We start from the raw sequence: 18,945 nt of genomic DNA on the forward strand, positions 1-18,945 counted from the left end.
ACCTTATTTTGTGTATTTTCTCTTTTTAAGATCTAATTATCATTTAGGTGTTGTATTTATTTTTTTTATTTTTATTTTTTTAAAAGATTTTTAAATTTGTTTATTGAGAGACAGAGAGAGAGAGGGGCAGAGACACAGGCAGAGAGAGAAGCAGGCTCCATGCAGGGAGCCCGACGTGGGACTCGATCCTGGAACTCCAGGATCACACCCTGGGCTGCAGGCGGCACTAAACCGCTGAGCCACCCGGGCTGCCCCTAGGTGTTGTATTTAGATTCCAGTATCTAACTGCATGGCGCCTTCCATGACTTTGTTATTTTTGTAGGTTCAAAATAAATAATTAATTTTAAAATACAAGGAGGAACTTGTTATAAGTCAGCATCCACATTCCTAGCAAAGCCTAGGTATGGTAACTAGTAGTATTAGTAGTACTAGTAACCAGTATCAGTGTAGGCATTGTATTATGTGCTGAGCTGAGCTGTACCAGTGAACAAAATGTCCTCTTGAAATTTACATTCTGATTAAAGGAAATATGAAATATATAACAAATGTGAAACTTAATAAATTATGTTAGATGATGTTTGCATTTGCTTAAAGGTATCTGAATAGAAATCTCAAGCCATAAAAAATTCAAAGGTAGTTTCCTATCTCAGAAAGCTAGATTATAAGGAAAAGGAAACAAAAGACTGTAATTTATTTATTTATTAAATGATTTGATTTATTAATTAAATAAATAAATATAAAATTTAGTATTTATAAATATTTAAAATATAATATATAAATATAATAATTTATATTTATAAATTAAGTATTTATTTATTTAATAAAGAAAGACACGGAGAGAGAGGCAGAGACACAGGCAGAGGTAAAAGCAGGCTCCCTGCAGGGAGCCCGATGCAGAACTTGATCCCAGAACCCTGGGATCATGCCCTGATCTGAAGGCAGACACTCAACCACTGAGACACCCAGGTGCCCCAAAAAGCTGTAATTTAAAGTGATTTTTACCATTTGTATTAAACACGATCACAGTGTGTTAAAGAGTATTAAAGAGTGAATGATTTTTAAAGCTTGATATTTCTGAGATTGTAACATTTATTATTTTAATAAAAGGGAAAGAGGTGAGTGTTAAAGAAATCGGAAGTTAATTGGTAAATATTGCATATTCTTTTATAGCAACATTTTTTTAAACTCACCTAATTTTCATTGGAGGAACATAGACTTTTTAAAAATGTTCTTTGTTGGGGGATCCCTGGGTGGGTCAACAGTTTGGTGCCGGCCTTCAGCCCAGGGCATGACTCTGGAGACCCAGGATCGAGTCCCACATCGGGCTCCCTGCATGGAGCTTGCTTCTCCCTCTGCCTGGGTCTCTGCCTCTCTCTCTCTCTCTCTGTCTCTCATGAATAAATAAAATTTTAAAAAATAATTGTTCTTTGTTATTGGTAATTTATTCATTCTAATGTCAATTCAGATCTAGTGTCACTAGTTATTGTTTATTTTAGATAAAGGATTCTTCACATTTCTGAATATCTGTTTCTGTTAGCCAGCTTCTTTGATGATGTAACTTATGATAAATAAAAAGAAAGACTTTATTATACTTGGGAATCATTGCAAAATTTCTTAAGGTAAGGGAACTTTGATCTTTGAAAGTGACCACGAAAGAACATTGTATCATTCTTTTGTGTTAATACATCTTTCAGAAACAAGAGATTCTCAGTTGCTAGGGAACAAGTAGTTCAAAAGCCCACAAAAGACTTAATAAAGAAGAAAAAAATAGAGCCAAGCCATCCCACATTGCAAAATTCAAGTAAAAGTAAGTGAAATTGATTTTGTGAGTCTGTAAAGCAGTTGAGGTGACAAAGCATCTCTTTTCCTGCCCGCATTAGTATTGAAGATGTTAGAGTTTACCCCTGTTAGCCAATAAAGACAGTGAAATGAGAATGATGGTGGGAATTATGTCACATTTTCTTTTAATCCCTCTTATTATGAGGTAGAATCATATTCATTCATCCAATTCATATATATTTTTGGACAATGTATGCACATCTATTTTGATATTTTTAGCTTTTCTCTGTAGAATTTCTTCTCAGAATCCCACATTATTGTGAGCGTCATAATAGGAGTTCTAAGATAATTTCATTATTTTGTAAAGTCGAACGACAATTGCACATTTCTCACAATAGAGCTCATTTTTCCTATGAATGAAATGAATCTAATGAGTAATGAAATGAAGGTGCAAAGTAGTAATTAATAATGTTAATCACAACTTTCAAAGCATGAGGCCTTTCTTAGCATTTTTATTTTTTGGAAGAGTGAATCACTGGAGGAGGTTATTATAGAATTACTATCCAGAGGCTGATTATTATTGTTACCTCTCAGCTGGGAGCTCTTCACAAATAGGTCATTATTTTAATTTTCTATTGTTAGTGTAACAAATTACCAAAAATGTATTGGCTTAAAACACAAATTTATTATTTTATGACCTTTAGATTATTTTATAACCTTTAGAAGTCCTTCCCTTGGTTCATGGCTCCTCTCCTCCGTCTTCAAAGCTAGCGACTTTGGGAGGATTTCTTCTCAGGCTGCCATCTCTCTGGTTTCCTCTCGCATAGTCATGTCTTCCCCCTTCCACTTTGAAGAACCCTTGTGATTACATTGGTGAGTCAAGAGGAAATCTTGTCTCAGAAAGATGACTGTGGGCATGGTAGGACTCTTGATTGCTTGTTCAGGACAAATTCCATGGGAGGGAAGTAAATGTCTAAGGACCAAGGGAAGGGGTTGGCAAAATTTACATTAGGTTTATTACGCAGAAATTTCTGTTTCTCTTTAGGGAACTTAATTTATTCATGAGCTGCCATTCTTTCTCCCAGGGGGAAAACCATCTTAGTATTTCAAAGATTTTGTTCCAAATCCCTTCCAATAATCTCTAATGTTCTTGACTTTGCTCCTTGGCATCTGAGCGCAAGCAGAAACATTGATGAGATGTGTAGTGTATTTGCTCTTTTCTGTTCTCTTGGCATAGATATAGAATATGATTGCTACTAAGGATGTGGCCAATCTCTACAGCCTATGTAGGGCCCCTCAACTCTGGGTGGTTGGTACCATCATCCTTCCGCTGGAACCCTGCTCCCTCCACTGTCCATTTTTCAAACTCTGCATTGGGAGTCCCTTGATTGTGCACTCACACAGCGTCCTAGCAGACAGATTAATTCTAAGCCACCATTTTTGTTCATCCCAATGGGCTTTTCTGTTTTTCCACATCTTGCTGAAGCCAAGGGAGACCCCAGCAGAGTGGTACTGTGGATCCACTTTGTATAAACGTGCCACATGAGCATTTTACCCTCCGCAGCTTTGGGCAGTGGTTTGCTCCTTTACCATGTAAAATGGGACCCAAACCGCCTCCACTTTGATACTGCAAAGCCTGCATTTAAGTATTCTCACTGATATAATGGTTAATTAAATGCATTTTTTAGGTTTCTTAAAGTAAGTAAATAATATAATGTATGTGAAACATCTCAGACTGGTATGGAGCAGATGCCTAAAAGTGATCGCTAATAAAATCTTCCAGGTCATGCAAAACTTGGAAGCCTCTTGCTTTCAGTAAGCATCTCTGGGGTATCTTTGTTATTCCATGGCATCATAGTAAATATTATGATTTCTGAAACATTTCTTTAGGTCTGTTTGGTAAGCAAATATATCAATCAGTGGTGTTACTTTTTAAATATTACACTTGAGGGTATTCTTAAATGTATCATTCTGAAGATTATCTTGGAATTATGGATTTGGGGCAAAGAGACATAGACGTTTCCATCGGAAAAAGGAAGGAAAGCTATATTCTCTGTTGTCTATGAGTGTAATAGTGAATAATCATTAAAGCCAGTTAATTAAGATTATAAGAAAGCAAGAATGGACAGCTGACACATATTCTTGGCTGTCCAGACTTGTGGCAAGGATGGAAATGAGAGGATTTGACCTACAGAAAAATTAAAACATATTAGTATATCAGTCAGGAGGAAAAACATCCTATCTAGATTCTCTTTATATGCTACATTCTTTCTAGTAGAAGAAATGGAAGCTGGTGTCACACAGCATAAGAGGAATTGACACATGATTTGAATGAAGCTCTTGTATCAAGAACTCATGTTACTTACACTGTGTTCTTGTTTTATTTATTTATTTTTCTGGAAAGAGAGTGGATAAAATGGTCAGACAGACAATTATTTTTTAGGAAAAAAATACTAGGAAGAGAAAAAAGAAAATATACTTAAAGTTCTACTTCTATTTAAAAAACATTTTAACATGTTAAGTGTTTTAGAAATGGGGTTTATTTTAATGACAGGAAAAATTATAAATGTATGCTCTTTGGAAAAATATATAATCTTAAAAATCCACTTGAACCTTTCTCCTCTGAAAACTTTTACTAAACATACATCATGAGAGTTTTTGATAGCTTTCACAGTACCTCTTGGAACAACAAAGAATGTTACATTCTTTAAAACCAGAAGCAAGAGCTGTTTTTTTTTTTTTTTTGATGGGGCAGTTATATGGTTTTAATTCATTTTTATTACCAAGAAAACATTTCAAATGTGGTTTTATTCAGCAAGATATTTATATTGGGGCTGTGGATGTAAGCTTCCTTGACCTCATTTATTTAAAATTTATTTGTGAGTTAGATACTATTTTTTTAATTTCCTAAGCATTTAAAAATTAGAGTCCATTTGAGAGAATATTCTATCTATAGTTGAGAGGATCTCTATCTACTTGAATTGTTCCTGATTCATAATCCATAAAGAACTTCTAATGCATCTGGCCTACACAGGTAGTGCCTTAGTAAGTGACATTATGTTTAGTACATAATGCAAAGCACACATTGTGTATTTGGAACTGATCTCTACGAACTCTGAGTGCTGGTGTGATCTCCATACCACAGGAAGAAGGTCAGACTTCATACAGAAATAAACACAATATTAATGGCACAAAGCATAACTGCCTTTTCCACCAATTAGTTTTATTGGTTTTACTGCAAAAGAACTAAATGTCTTGGATCAATTACAGTGATATTGAGGTTTATCTGTTCGTACCCCAAATCAATTAATCTTTCTAGTTCATGTTCCTGGGTGTCATCTTTGGCTAAGATGAGAAAGAGCCTTGGGCTGGATGGAGTTGTTCATGGACAATCTGGTCTTTAAAATAGGACTCCGTAATCTGCCTCTTAGCAGAAAGTGTAAGCAATTCAGTAATATGCAGGAATTCCAAATAAAACTGAATATGGGGATTTTATATGACTAGATTTCTGTGCCTTGAATGGTTGGGAGGATAAACCCACAGGGTCAAAATTCAAATGAGTATGAGAAAAACTTCATAATTTGAATAAGTCAAAAAATTTTAGGAGTGAAAGTTTGATTTAAATCCTTTAAAATGATTTTGAATCACACAATTAAAACTTCATGTGAAATTACTGTGTTCTGTTATAAATAAATGTTAGCATATGCATCTATGTATGTTTGAAACCAGTGTTCACCAGTAGTCTCCGTGGCCAGCTGAGACCTGGCTATAGAACCTGTTGGTAGTATTGCAGAAAGTTGGAGTTGTGCCAGAAAAAGCAGGGTTGAACTGGTTCTTGCATGTGCCTGGATTCACTTCTCCTAAGACGGTAAAAACCTGCCAGGCCCTGGCTTTCAAAGATGGTTTAGTCATGCATGTGCGGCCCATCTGGTGGATGCATAAGGGATTTCCTACTCGGCTCAGCCCTGTAGCCACAAGCATGGTTGCTGCCTCCCCCCTCCCCCTTTCTTTAATCCGTCCTCTCCTGCCAGGAGTGTACAGGCTCTGCAGAACAGGTGCGTCTCCTGTCACTCCAGGGAAATCCTTCGGTAGACACTGTTGGGAGGCAAAATTATAGTCTTCTTTTGCTGCCTAGCTTCCTTGCAGCATAGTTAGTTTGATTCAGTGATTCAAATAAAACCTCAAAGATACAGTTTGCTAATGAAAAATATTTATACTATTAGAGACTGAAGCAAACTATCATCGACTTTTAACCCCTCTGTTTGTGTAATAAAGCTTCCGGTGTTACATGGATTGAACCGTAGCAGGGTCTTTATCCCTCCCCCTCCTCCTCCTTCTTAACCTTCCTCCCTCTCCTCCCTCTCCCCTTCTTCCTCTCTCTCTCTCTTCCTAAGATTTAGCAGGATACACTTTAATCCCAGGGTTGTAGGGTTGTAGCTAGGGCTAACCGTAGGAGGTCTCCTTCAATACAGTATTGCTTGTCCTTCCTCCCACCTTGGCTCACTGCACACATCCTCCCAAGTCTGACCTGTAGTGCTTCTGTTCTACTGATTGTAGCATGGCCTCTCCTCTTCTTTCCTTTTTCCTTTCCTTTCCTTTCCTTTCCTTTCCTTTCCTTTCCTTTCCTTTCCTTTCCTTTCCTTTCCTATCCTTTCCCTCCCTCTTTCTCTCTTTTCTTTTTTCTTTATTCTTTCTTTCTTTCTTTCTTTCTTTCTTTCTTTCTTTCTTTCTTTCTTTCTTTTTCTTTTCCTCTCTCTCTCTCTCTCTCTCTCGTTTTTAAATCCTGATGGCAGTTAATACCAGGTTTTGAATTTGGGGAGGTACAATTTCAAGTCACAAAATTATATACACAAATCATTATGGTACAAGATATTTTACAGCCTGTTAACATGACATTGCTATTTTGCCTAGCTGGTGGTCTTACATAAGGCAAATTCTTATTTATATACATGTTTTTGACACATTCAAATTCCAGAAAGATCAAAGTGAAGAAGGGAAAGAGTGGGCCTTTCTAATCATTGTTTATGGTTTAAAATACATTCTACTGTGAACTTATGAACCACATCAGCAATTATTATACTAATTTTCTTTTTTCTTCATGCAGATTTATGAAAAGTATCAAGATTTGTATACTGTGGAACCAAATAATGCACGGCAGCTGGTGGAAATTGCAGCCAGGGATATTGAGAAACTTCTAAGCAACAGATCTAAAGCTTTGGTGGTGAGTTTTAATTGGATCTGCTCATTCTATTATTTTCATTACTTGTTTTTTTTTTTCCACCTTTACTTTCCTTTGTGTGCTTTCTTTACTTCAGAAACTATGTCCATGTAATGTGTTTGTAAAAGGTAAGATATCATAGTTTCATTTGTGAACTCAAAATGATCAGTGGATTACTAATTATTAGTTTATTTTTTATGTTAGATGGCTTTATAACATAGGAACAGCATATTTAATTGGTACATACATCTACTTATACATGTAGAAGTTATGATGCATAATAATGTTTAGATCTGTCATACAGCATAAAACCCGCAAATATTGCCAGTACCCTTAAAGCTGCCTTTGCAGTATTCTCCTCTGCTTCACCTTCCTCCCTGCCAGAGGCAGCCAAGTTGCTTTATATTTGGTTACTCATTTCTTTTATTTTTAAAAATAGAAGTACCTCACATAAATGTATTGCGAAACATGATGGTGGTTAGTTTGCTTGTTTCTCAGCTTTATGAAAATCATGTTGTAATGTAGGTAGCCATCAGCGACTTGCTTTCTTCCTTGTTACGTTTGTATGATTTATCTGGGGGTTTGCACTTAGCTTTAATTTGCTCTTATTCACAGCTAAATATTATTTTATGAGGGTGTATAATTGGCTCATTTATTCCCTCTTGGTAAATTATTATTTGAATTATCTCTAGATGAGCACTACTATGAATACTGCTGCTGAATTTTCTTGAACATGACAATGGTACACATGTGCAGGGATACCTGTAGGGTGTTATGTATGTGGTAGTAGAATTAATAGGCTTACGAAGTCAGCTTTACAAAAGTATGAAAACTGTTTTCCAAAATGGTTGTATCAGTTTACACTTCTGCCAGCTGCATACGAGTCCCCGTTAATCCATATTCTGGCCAATAAATGGCCATGTCAGACTTCTCAATTATAGGCCATCAAATGGGTGTAAACTAGTATCTATTTCTTATTAATGGGGCAGACATCTTATATTCTTTAGGCATTTTTGTTTCTTCAGTGAAATATCTGTTCATATCTTTTGGACATTTTAATTTTTTAAATTGATTTGTAGGCGGAGTATTCTTGATGGTAGCTCATTTAAGTTCTATATAATGCAAATAACTTTTTGTGACTTGCTTGTGACTTACCTTTTCATTGTCCTTATGGTGTATTTTGATAAAAGATGTTCTTAATTTAATGTAGTCAAAGTCACCTTTAAAAAATGTTTATTAAAAAAAAGTATTTCAGGGTGTGTGTTTTAAAAAATCCTTCCCCATCTTGAGATTGTAAATATTTGTTATTTATTTTTTAGGGAGTTTTATTTATTTATTCATGAGAGACACAGAGAGAAAAGCAGAAACATAGGCAGAGGGAGAAGCAGGCTCCCTGTGGGGAGCCCAATGTGGGACTCGATCCTGGACTCCATCCCGGGACACTGGGGTCATGCCCTGAGCCGAAGGCAGGGGCTCAACCACTGAGCCACCCAGGCATCCCTGTTATATTTTTTATTATAAAAAATTCTGTATCTTTAAGATTTATTTAATCTACCTGCAGCTAATGTCAGTATATAGTATTATGTTGCACTTTAAATTAAATGTTTTCCTAACCAATTTTCCCAGGGCCATTATTTAGCTTCCATTACTGCAGTGGACTCCAGTTATCAAGCTAGATATCTAGTAGGTCCAGTCCCTCACCATATTCTTCAGAAGGATCTTGAATGTTTTTTTTTAAAGGGTTTTAAAAAATTTGTTTATTCATGAGGGACACAGAGAGAGAGGCAGAGACATGCAGAGGGAGAAGCAGGCTCCCTGCAGGGAGCCCGACATGGGACTGGATTCCAGGACCCCAGGATCATGCCCTGAGCTGAAGGCAGACGCTCAATCACTGAGCCACCCAGGTGTCCCAGATCTTGAATATTCTTGTACTTTCAGATGTAATCTAAATTTTAGATTCAGCATGTTATTACCCAGTAAAATCCTTACTGGGATTTTGATTGATTTGCATTGACTCAGACCAAATTGGGAAGACTGATATTATTATGATGTTTTGCTTTCACTTTATAAATATACTATTCTCACCGTTGAGCAAATTTTTATTCCATTCAACAACATTTTAAAATTTCTTCGTGGAGTTCCTATACATCTTCTGTTAGATATAATGCTGGAGCTTACGTTTAGCTTCTGTTAGTCTACAAATCACAGCATTGTTACAAGAATTTGTCCCAGGACAACTCTGAATTTCCTGTTTACTTATCACTCACAGTTCAGATTTTTAGCTTACTATATTATGTGTATATCTTGGCACTCAGAAATTTTGCCTGCTTTTTTGACACTTATAAATCTTTATGTTTCTTAAACTATCCAGGATCTTGTTGTAATGTAACAGGAGAGTTCTTTGGAATATTTAAAATACCGTATTGCCAGAAGTTGAAACATTTAATTTTTAAGAAATATATAAATGAGTTATCCATGAGAAGAGAAGTTTTCATTACTGGAAGATTCAACTCATTCTTCCCTTCAGTTTTTAAGCATCATTTGTAGATATAAGTGTGTTTTTAATTAAAGTTTATTTAATAAAAATAAGATGCATATTTTCTACTTAGGTGGCTAATATTCACTCAATGACAACTGGAAAGGATTCCAATTATATTAATTTTTATCAGCTTACCTTTTTCCTGCGAAAGTAAGAAGTAGATAATCCGGACATCAAAGTCCCATGAAAAAAGACCATAGAATGAAATAGGATGTATCTTGCCTTAATTGGATTAGGATGGAGCCTATTGAGACCTTCTTTTCTATCATTTGGAATTGAAGCTCTAGACACCTGGTGCATTATTTGAGTCCTGTGGGGGATCAGTGACTATCCTAATGCATGAATGGCAGAGTACAGAAACCACAATGACTGTTTAATTGTGGAATTAGATTATATGTCAGGGAGAAAGAGTCCTGTTTGTTTTCAAACTAAATTCTTTATTTAACTTTTTTGATTCTACAAAAACAGAAAACACATTATTTCAAAGGGAAATGTTTTGAAGCTAATTGAAAAACAGGTGCTACATTGTACTGTAAATGAATGCAAGATAGCATTATTAATTAAGCTCTATTTTTGTTGTAGGCTTATACTCAGGAAGACTTCTTGACTAAAAGAGCTTAATTTATCTGAGCAGGTTGCCAGTGTAATTCCACAAGTAAATATACTGGAAAAGTAATGAATATATAAATTTGAGGTAGATGATAAAATTTAATACCAGTTAGACCTTATGAGCATTTAGTAAGTAATAGTATCTAATTATTTCTCATAGTGAACTAAGCTCTTGATATCATTATTAGTGTCATTTTTTCAGTGAGAAAACTGAGTCTTTGAGAAATCCTCTAACTTACTCAAAGAAATTTATCTGATAACTAATGTATGTCAGTGCTTCTTAAATGAACATTAGTTCAGCTGTGGCTCTTGTTAAAATGTCCTAGCTTATTCAGTAGACCTGGCCGGAGATACTACATTTCTAATAAGCTCCCAGGTGATATTGATACTTCCAGTACAAAAACTATGAATTAGCAAGAATGGAAGAGCATGCAGATTAAGGTGTCTGACTTCAAGCTCTGCACTCTTACTACATAAATACATCTTTTGGCATGAAAAGTTTATAATCATAGAGGAAATGAAGGGTAAGGAGTATGCTATAAACTATTGTTCATTCAGATTACTTAAGAATTGGATATTCCAGTTGATAGAATATTCTGGAAGGTTATGAATTTTTTTAGTGACTCCTATATCAGTTAGCCATCTTCAAAAAATGACTAAATGAAAATAATAGAATATTGAAATTTTTTTCTTTTTTATTTAAATGTGAGAAAATTTTAAACCTTTATTCTTCTTCAGTATCGAGATTGGAACCTAAGATGAAGAACTAAATTCAGTTGTTTTTTTTACTCACATATGTACTGAAGAAATTGCCGGTTTATAGTTAATAATTCAGTTTGTTTTATTTTTTAAAGAAAATGAACAGCTGGAGGTTTTTCTTTAACCTTCCTTCCTTCCTTCCTTCCTTCCTTCCTTCCTTCCTTCCTTCCCTCCCTTCCTTCTTTCCTTCCTTTTAGTGGAATGATTACTTTTCAATATCTGCAATACTTTTTATTGTGCATGCATATACACAGATTTTATGTTTTTGAACCTTAGATTTTAAATTCTGTTAAAGCCTGTTGATTTAAAACGGAATTGTAATTTGTTGTATTGCTTTTTGTTTATCTTTCATTTGCTTAAGTGTTTGACTCTAAACTACTCCTACCAAGATTTATTTTTTTATTTTTTTATTCACACTTATTTAATGCTGTGGTCTTTTTATCTGTTCCCTCAACCAGCGTTAGAGCTGAAAGAGAAATCATTCATTTTTAGTTACTTTTGCCCTAAAACTATCTCTTTTATAGCAGAACAGACTTTTGCTTAAAAAAACAATCAGTTAAATGATTGGTTTTTTGGTTTTGTTTTGTCTTTACAACTATATAAAAACATGTTTCTGATGGTTGATGTTCATTAGGCTCTTACATATAGCCTGTGAAGTAGGGACACTAACCATCTACTTATTCTTGTTTCATAAATGAGGAAATTCAGACAGATCAGTGTCCTGGCTCAAGACTTGTTTAGATGAAATGAAGTAGGGGTGCAATTCAATTTGAGGGTATCAGTCTACAGTCTTTATTTTTTGTTTTCCTTCCAAGCCCAAGCAGGTAATTTCAAACATTTTATTTCCAAAATTATTTCTAAATGACTATTTTTCTGGCACTTGTTACATCTTTGTCTCAGAAAATGGCTTAATGGGATGATTATTAACATTAATCAATATTAACATTATTAATTGCTAATATTATTGAATTATTCTTAAACAGTCTCAAATCAAAGAATGTTTACAAGCAACAACTCTCTCCACAAAACACCCCAAAATCACAGTAAACATTTAACATCGTTATTATCCACATTTATTTTAGCCTGAACTAGGCTGGAAAAACCTGCAACTATGCACACATAGCTCATGGGAGGAGGCTCTTCAGCACAATGTTCCAACTTCTAGTGGTGCCTTCTGAAGGATGGAGGTGAATAAAATCAGTGGTCTCATGCATGGTTCACTAACCTGCCTGGCTAAAGAAATTTGCTGAGTTAATGAAGGTTTCCAGATATTTTGCTAAAAGAAAATAGGATCAAGGTTATAATAACTGAATTTCTGTGGTGACACTTTTGCAATTATGGTGTATCCTGTCTCCCTCTGGTGTCCTGGTAACTTTAATTAAAACTATTTCAGTTTATTACAAAGCTTTAAATACTGTAATATGCCCAACCCTTTTTTCCATTCTTGATATTGACCTTATGATTAGAAAATGAAAAGAAGAAAATGACAAATGTTTTCAATGATTCTTAAAGTAGGGTCTTTTTTTCTGGAGGATTAGATTACTGTTGTTTAATCAAACTGGTTGTGTTTTTCTTTCTTTATTTTTTTAATGTTTCTTTAGCTCCTAAACCCATGGTTCTGCCTCTTTCATGTTTGTCAGAAATGCCTCTAGAGTTGGCTAAAAATGCAGGTTCCCGGCCTTTATCTCTAGAGATTTTAACTTGGAAACATAGGAAGAAATCTCAGAAAATTTAGGTCCAAAGAGATGGTAAAGAGATACAGGAGGAAATGTGAAATTCTTCAGAGACTCAAAGAAGAGTAAAAAATGTATTGTATTTGGCTACTAAGAGTCAATGTTTTACTTCTGTGAAAACAGATTTATTAGAATGTGTTGGAACAGAGTAAAGACTACAGTGTTAAAAAGTGATTGGGACTTGAGAAATTGTCAAGAAATTTGTGTCTTCATGAAATTTGGTAGGACAGTGAAACAGAAACATGGAGTCTTATTAAATACTTTGTTTTTCTTTTCTGTTTGTTTTTGAGAATGGAGGGTATATAAGCATATTTATAGACTGAAAGGGAGGAATCTGTAACATTTGGGGGAAAAAACCCAAACCCCCAAAAAAAACAAACAACCTGAATGTTGAAGATTGACTCCAGTAAAAACAGGTACAGAGAAGATCAGAGTCATGCCATTTGTCTTTGAAAAGATAGTGGTATTTTTCACTTGAGACAAAAGGGATATTAAAAATGAATAAAGACTTTGCAGATAGAGAAAATCTGAAAGTCCCACTGAATTACTGCTTCTCTCTTGGTAAAGTAGACGTTAATATTTTATGTGAAGAATGAAGGAGCTGTGGGAACTTCAGGACCATACTAAAGTTTTGGGGGATGAGAGTAAGAAAAAGTGGAGAGTTTGCTGTGGGTAAGTGAAGTGGCTGATAAATAAAACCTAGCACTGAGAAAAAACAGAAGGCACAAAATACCTTCATATTCTAAAAATGAGGTCTTGGGCTGCATATGAATTTGAAAGAGCTCTCTGAAATTCTGTGTGTGTGTGTGTGTGTGTGTGTGTGTGTTTTGACCATTAGTTCAAAATTTGTCTTGTAGTTATAAATTTATCCAGATTGACAAAAACGAGAGAAATTACTTTGGAAAGAGTATGAAATGTGCTATGTCTGTGTTCCCAGAAGACGAGTATGCTTACTCTTCTTTTGTTAGTATAAATGTCTTTGAGAGGATTACTCAGGTTGTTTATATATATATATATATCCCTTTGACTCTGCAAGTGGTAAAGGGACCAGGTAGTCTGCATGTGTTTTGCAAAGCTGAGATTACTTTTATTTATTTGGTTTTGATACATGCCTCTAGATGCTAAACAAGCAGTGCTGAGGCTAGACATGCTGTCCTGGTGGCTGAGCAATGAAAGGTGGCTTCACTCGGTACAAGCTTACACACAGAAGAGGTAGGCCTTGTAGGACAGGCTACAGCTACCTACAGAGCTGGTCTGCAACTCCAGGAAGTAGGGCTTCCTGCCAAGGCCAAAGCCAGTTTAGCAGAAAGAGGTAGATGGGAATTGAGGGGTAGAGCAGTAAATGGCAGCCAGAAGTGTGGGATTGCAATTGTATGAACTGCCTGGCTTCAGGCAATGCAGAAAAGCACCTCCTAAGAAGGGAACATTTGCTTCTCTCAGAGAGGACCAACACATAATTACAGTCAAGAAAGGGCCTTCCGTTGCCAGCTTCTCATAGTGATGCTGCTAAAATCAGCACCTGTGAGCTGGTAAGGGGCGGGGGGTGTAGATGGGATCAGGAGAAAAAGCTCAGAGAGTGGAAATAGATCTCTCCCATACTTCTTAATCTGAATCTCCTGAAATTTCTTAGCCCAAACCAGTACCAGGCTAGTAATGGGATTACAAATAAATTTTAAATTAGGCTTATTAGACTTTCAATTTTTAACCTAGATTAGATATTTTAATTGATGAGCTGAGATTATTTTTAGGGATAGAAGTAATATATACAATGCTGAATGGAAAAGTTACAGACTCTGTAAGGCTTGAAGTTATGTTCAAATATGATTAATACTCAAGGCAACTAATGAGCGATTTAAACAGATGGCAGGTTTGTTTTCTCTCATGTAACAAGAAACCTGGAGGTAGGTAGCTCAAGAGGTTTTTGGAAGTCCCATTCTGTTATTTCTTGTCCATCTCACTCGGTAACCTCTGGCTGCAAGAGGAAGCAAGAAATGTGGTACCTTTAATTACAATGTATATCCATCCAGCCGGTGTCTCCATGAAGACCTTTTCAAGATTTAGAGTGTGTTTTAGGGAAGAATGTCTAGAGAAAATTCAAATTAAGGAAGCAGAGGAAAGAGAGGAAAACATTGTTGGGATGTATGTGTGTATGTAGAGTCCCACTCCTTCAAAATAATCATTATATGAACAACCAAATCAGCTTTCTCTAGCAAGGCGTTGGCACAGTATGGGTGGTAGTATTGAAAGGACTGTCAAATCCATCTTGGGTTGAAAATTGGCAGGATATATTTTGTAAACATCAAGGATACTTAAGAATTAGCAGTAGTTGAAAAGTTTGAAATCATGAGCCACGGTACGTGGTCTGGTAATTGTCAAGAATTCCAGGTTCAAGAGAGGATACATTTTTATGTGGATAAAGTGTAAGATTATAGGGAACGTTGGAGAAACAAGACATTGTGGTAAATGTTGGAAATTTGAGAAATGAAGAGTTCTAGTGATGACAAGATTGAAGCATGAGTGAGTGAGCAGGTTACTAAGATGGAAAAGAGTGAAAGGTTTTAGAGTTTTAATGGTGCTGAGCAAGTTAATAATCAGCACTTAGTGAATATATACTATGGTCCAAACACTTTGCTAGGCTCTTCCTATATATGTCTACCACAACTTATATTCTACAAAGTTGGTATAACTGTTTTCATTTTACAGATGAGAAAGGGAAAGTTCAGAGAATTTAAAAAATTTCAATTTTACACAGCTGGCGAATAAATCTGACCCACTTACGTATTTCTACAGGATACTTGGTGTTTCCTGTGTGCCTCCATTAGTTTAAAAACATACAACATTAACTCATTTAGTCTTCACAATGCATCAGAAAACTCACCTGAAAACTTAGAAAAATTGAAGGTCTTGCCCAAGTCTTACAAAGAGTGGCATATTTGGGCTTGAGTTCCTGTTTTTAGATTATATAGCTGTTAGCTCAGTGCACCATATTTCTCACCTCAGTGACATCTCAACAATCTTAGCCAAAATATATTTATGTGTCATTTGTCCAGTCAACTGAGATCTCTCCCTAAAGGTGCCATTATGCCTTTAATGGAGTCCCATGGTAGCTTTGGATTAAACTCCTGGCATGTCAGCATCTTCATCTGTTTCGTTTGGCCCATAGCATCTAACACATACTTAAAGTGGAAGTTAGCTACTAAATAAAATACGGATGTACATAACCTGCAGAATGTCTTCTCAGTTAATGTTTTTGCAATAAAATGACTCTTGAGTTTTGAAATCCAGTTTTCACAGAGTAGACAGATTTCTCAGTAAGGTATTTTTCTTTCTTGGTTTCTTTTATGCTGATTCCTATAAGGTAACTATTTATATTTTTTAAATAATGTGATATCTGGGAAGAGTCTTAATTTACATTCCAAATTCAATTAGCACATCAGAATCCTGTGTAGATGCTTTAAAGAGCAGGCCAGGTGCCAACCATGGAGATGTGCGTGTTTGCTGTTGGCACTGAGAGGCCACACAGGCTGATTGTCCGTTAACAATCCTATTTATCTTTTCATCAGGAAGCAGTGTTTGTAGTGCTTTTACATTCTCGTTTAAGAGTTTCTTATATTCAGTAAGTGCATGTTATACTGTTCTACTTAGGTTTTAAACAGTTGGTTAGGGGTATGGATTGATATACATACACTATGAATTTTTTCCATTCAACATAATAAATGATAGACTATCAGAATTTTTCACTCAAAATATATCAGGTTTTTGGGAAGCAGATTACTGGGTTAAATGGGAGATGCCTGTATTTCTTGATACTATTTGTTAATGTTTCAAATGGAAATCTCTAGCAATACCATCACATTTCCTCTCTCAGGTTACACACTGTAGGGGCAGCTTTATAGATTTTTAAATCTAACATAACGATAGGAATTGGGGGCCAAATAGAAGGGATGGTGAAGCACCCAGACCTATGTTTTGGACTTCTTAAATGACACTACAAGGGAAACAGATCCATATGCCCTGGAACTAGGTGGCTACTCTTTACCAACTCAGTGTTTTAATTTTGATTGTATTCTGTTCTAATTAATATATTCTTTAAAGGTTAGCAGTGAAGTGTTTTGAAACAGTACTTTCTGTTGTAGATGACTTGGTGCCAGAGTGAGTTTTCTCCGTCCCTCATTCCATTAAGTAGTGTCTGTGCTAAGTGACTGTCTAAACAAAGACACTTTTGAAAAAAAAGGTAGTTGCCTTTAACTGGCAGGGCACAATGAAAGGTATAGAGAGCCTAGTTTTTTAACAGAAGGTATTCAAACAGTGTAGGTTTCAAGCAACAGTTGTAGTCTCTTTATGGTCAAAGAAATGTCTTTTGGGAATGTGATTTTCATAGTCTTGAGTTGCCTTAATTCCATAGGATCCAAAAGTAATATTTAAAATATCAGTAAGAGCCTTACTCTGTTGGCAATTTGACCAAAGTAACGTGTGCTCTGATAACACAGCCCTTGAAAAATTCGTGTAAAAGAGTGTTGGGTTTGTTGATTGCATTTAGTAAATGAGAATTTGATACATGAACGGACTTACAAAGCTTATGTAGGCAGGAATGACTATGTAATTTGTGGGGCCCAGTACAAAATGAAAATGTGGCCCTACTTTTTAAAAAGCGATTACGAATTTTTAAGATGGCAGCAGCCAAGTGTTGCACCAGTTCTCGGGTCTTCCTGAGCAGAGTCTCAATTCGATTACACAGGTGGCACATCCATGAAGCTGGCCAACCTTGCACCCAGGTGACTAATGGGACGACTGGACCTGGACATGGGATTTGTCCAGTCCTATTTCTATGATGATCGTCAGCAGTCTTCACTTGGTGACTTGAGAGTTTATAAAACCTGTAACAATTGTTAAAAGATTACCTCAAAGTGAGGCAAAAAAAAAAAATCCATTTTTCTTTCTACTTTTTTTTATGAAATTATAAACTTGTCCCAATAGAATGATAGAAATGCTCCGATTTAAATGTGCTAATAGTATGATGGTTTGCATAAAAATAAATCTAGACAAACTAGGGTTAATCTAAGGCCACCCTCTTTGATTCATATAATAGGATTTGTAGCTCAAACTTCATAGTATGCCATGTATTTGGAGAGAATCTGATCAAGCAGTGTTTACTCTAAACACTGTTGTAACTGTTTAATGACTTGAACTTCCAGTGGTGGTCTGATTCCTGAATATTCTTAACTTCGTTTTTTTTTTAATCCAGTGTTTATCTTTTTACCCATTAACCCCTTGTTATCCTATTGCAGAATTACATAAACTCTAAACCCTAAACTTCTTTGGTGAATTCATTTTCTAGCTTTTACTGAATAACACGCAGGTGAAAACGCAGGTGAAAGACCTTTATGTGATAGGCGGTGCCATCCCAGCTTTTTTTTTTTTTTTTTTGATATACATGAGGATTCTTTTTGATTCTATTCTCAGTGATTTTTTAGAGGTTATAAAATCAAGAACTGCATTTGCAAAGATGAGCTGTCTTTGCTTTCCTTAAAATCCCCTGACACAGTCTACCATCAGAATGACGGAAAGCCCCGTTAATTTTAATTAAAATATCATAGAACCATAAATCTTGTAGGAATTTGGGGAATTCATTTTTCTGGCCTCCTTTCAGGCAGGTAAATGTCTAAACTACCAAGATTAGGGATGGTGTCGTTCTTTTCTCAAATATTTTTGGCGACGAAACTTCCCATTAATTGTAATACCTTGCTGTTGTTACTTTGCTTGTTTTTCAAGAAATTATTTCTAACGTCCATGTCCTTGTCGTCTCATTTAAAACTATTTTGTTTTCTGTTCTCTGTGTGCATTATATTTCGATCGGCCTAATCCTTATAAGACCATCTAATTTTGTGTGTGTGTGTGTGTTGGGAGGGTTGAGGCTGGTGAGAACCATCGACTCATCATGGCTTAGCATTCCTAACAAATAATGATGATTCCTGTTTGCTGAGTAGTCATCATTGCTGGGCATTGTTTTAAATTGTTTACCTGTTATCAGATTCAAGCTTCAGAACAATCTTACGTGGCAGGTACATTATGGTGTCTGAGGATGAGGGGTTGCCCTGACGAAGCAAAGCTGTCTAACTCAGTACCAAGTGGAACAGGTTAATCCTGGGCATCGCTGACTCTTGGTACCTCTGCCTTTTAATAAGTCAGGCTCTGTAACCTAAGGAGCTGTAGCTTCTTTAGTGTTCCTGTATATGTATATGGACGTGTTTTCTATTCCTTTTTCATTTTGTGCTGTGTTCTGGAACTTATCAAATATTTATTCTCCA

The 18,945-nt window shown here is 35.7% G+C and overlaps 1 protein-coding gene across 8 annotated transcripts in view; it reads left to right on the plus strand.

Moving 5' to 3' along the window:
- Window positions 1-18,945, plus strand: part of CACNA2D1 (calcium voltage-gated channel auxiliary subunit alpha2delta 1) — a 478,954-nt gene that overhangs the window by 95,359 nt on the left and 364,650 nt on the right. For all 8 annotated transcript variants that reach the window (XM_072759815.1, XM_072759809.1, XM_072759808.1 and 5 more), the window contains exon 3: window positions 6,884-7,000. In XM_072759815.1, the coding sequence (XP_072615916.1) occupies window positions 6,884-7,000 (117 nt within the window). The remainder of the gene's footprint in view (window positions 1-6,883; window positions 7,001-18,945) is intronic.

Source organism: Vulpes vulpes, chromosome 5 (assembly GCF_048418805.1).
Source record: "Vulpes vulpes isolate BD-2025 chromosome 5, VulVul3, whole genome shotgun sequence".
Taxonomy (NCBI): domain Eukaryota; kingdom Metazoa; phylum Chordata; class Mammalia; order Carnivora; family Canidae; genus Vulpes; species Vulpes vulpes.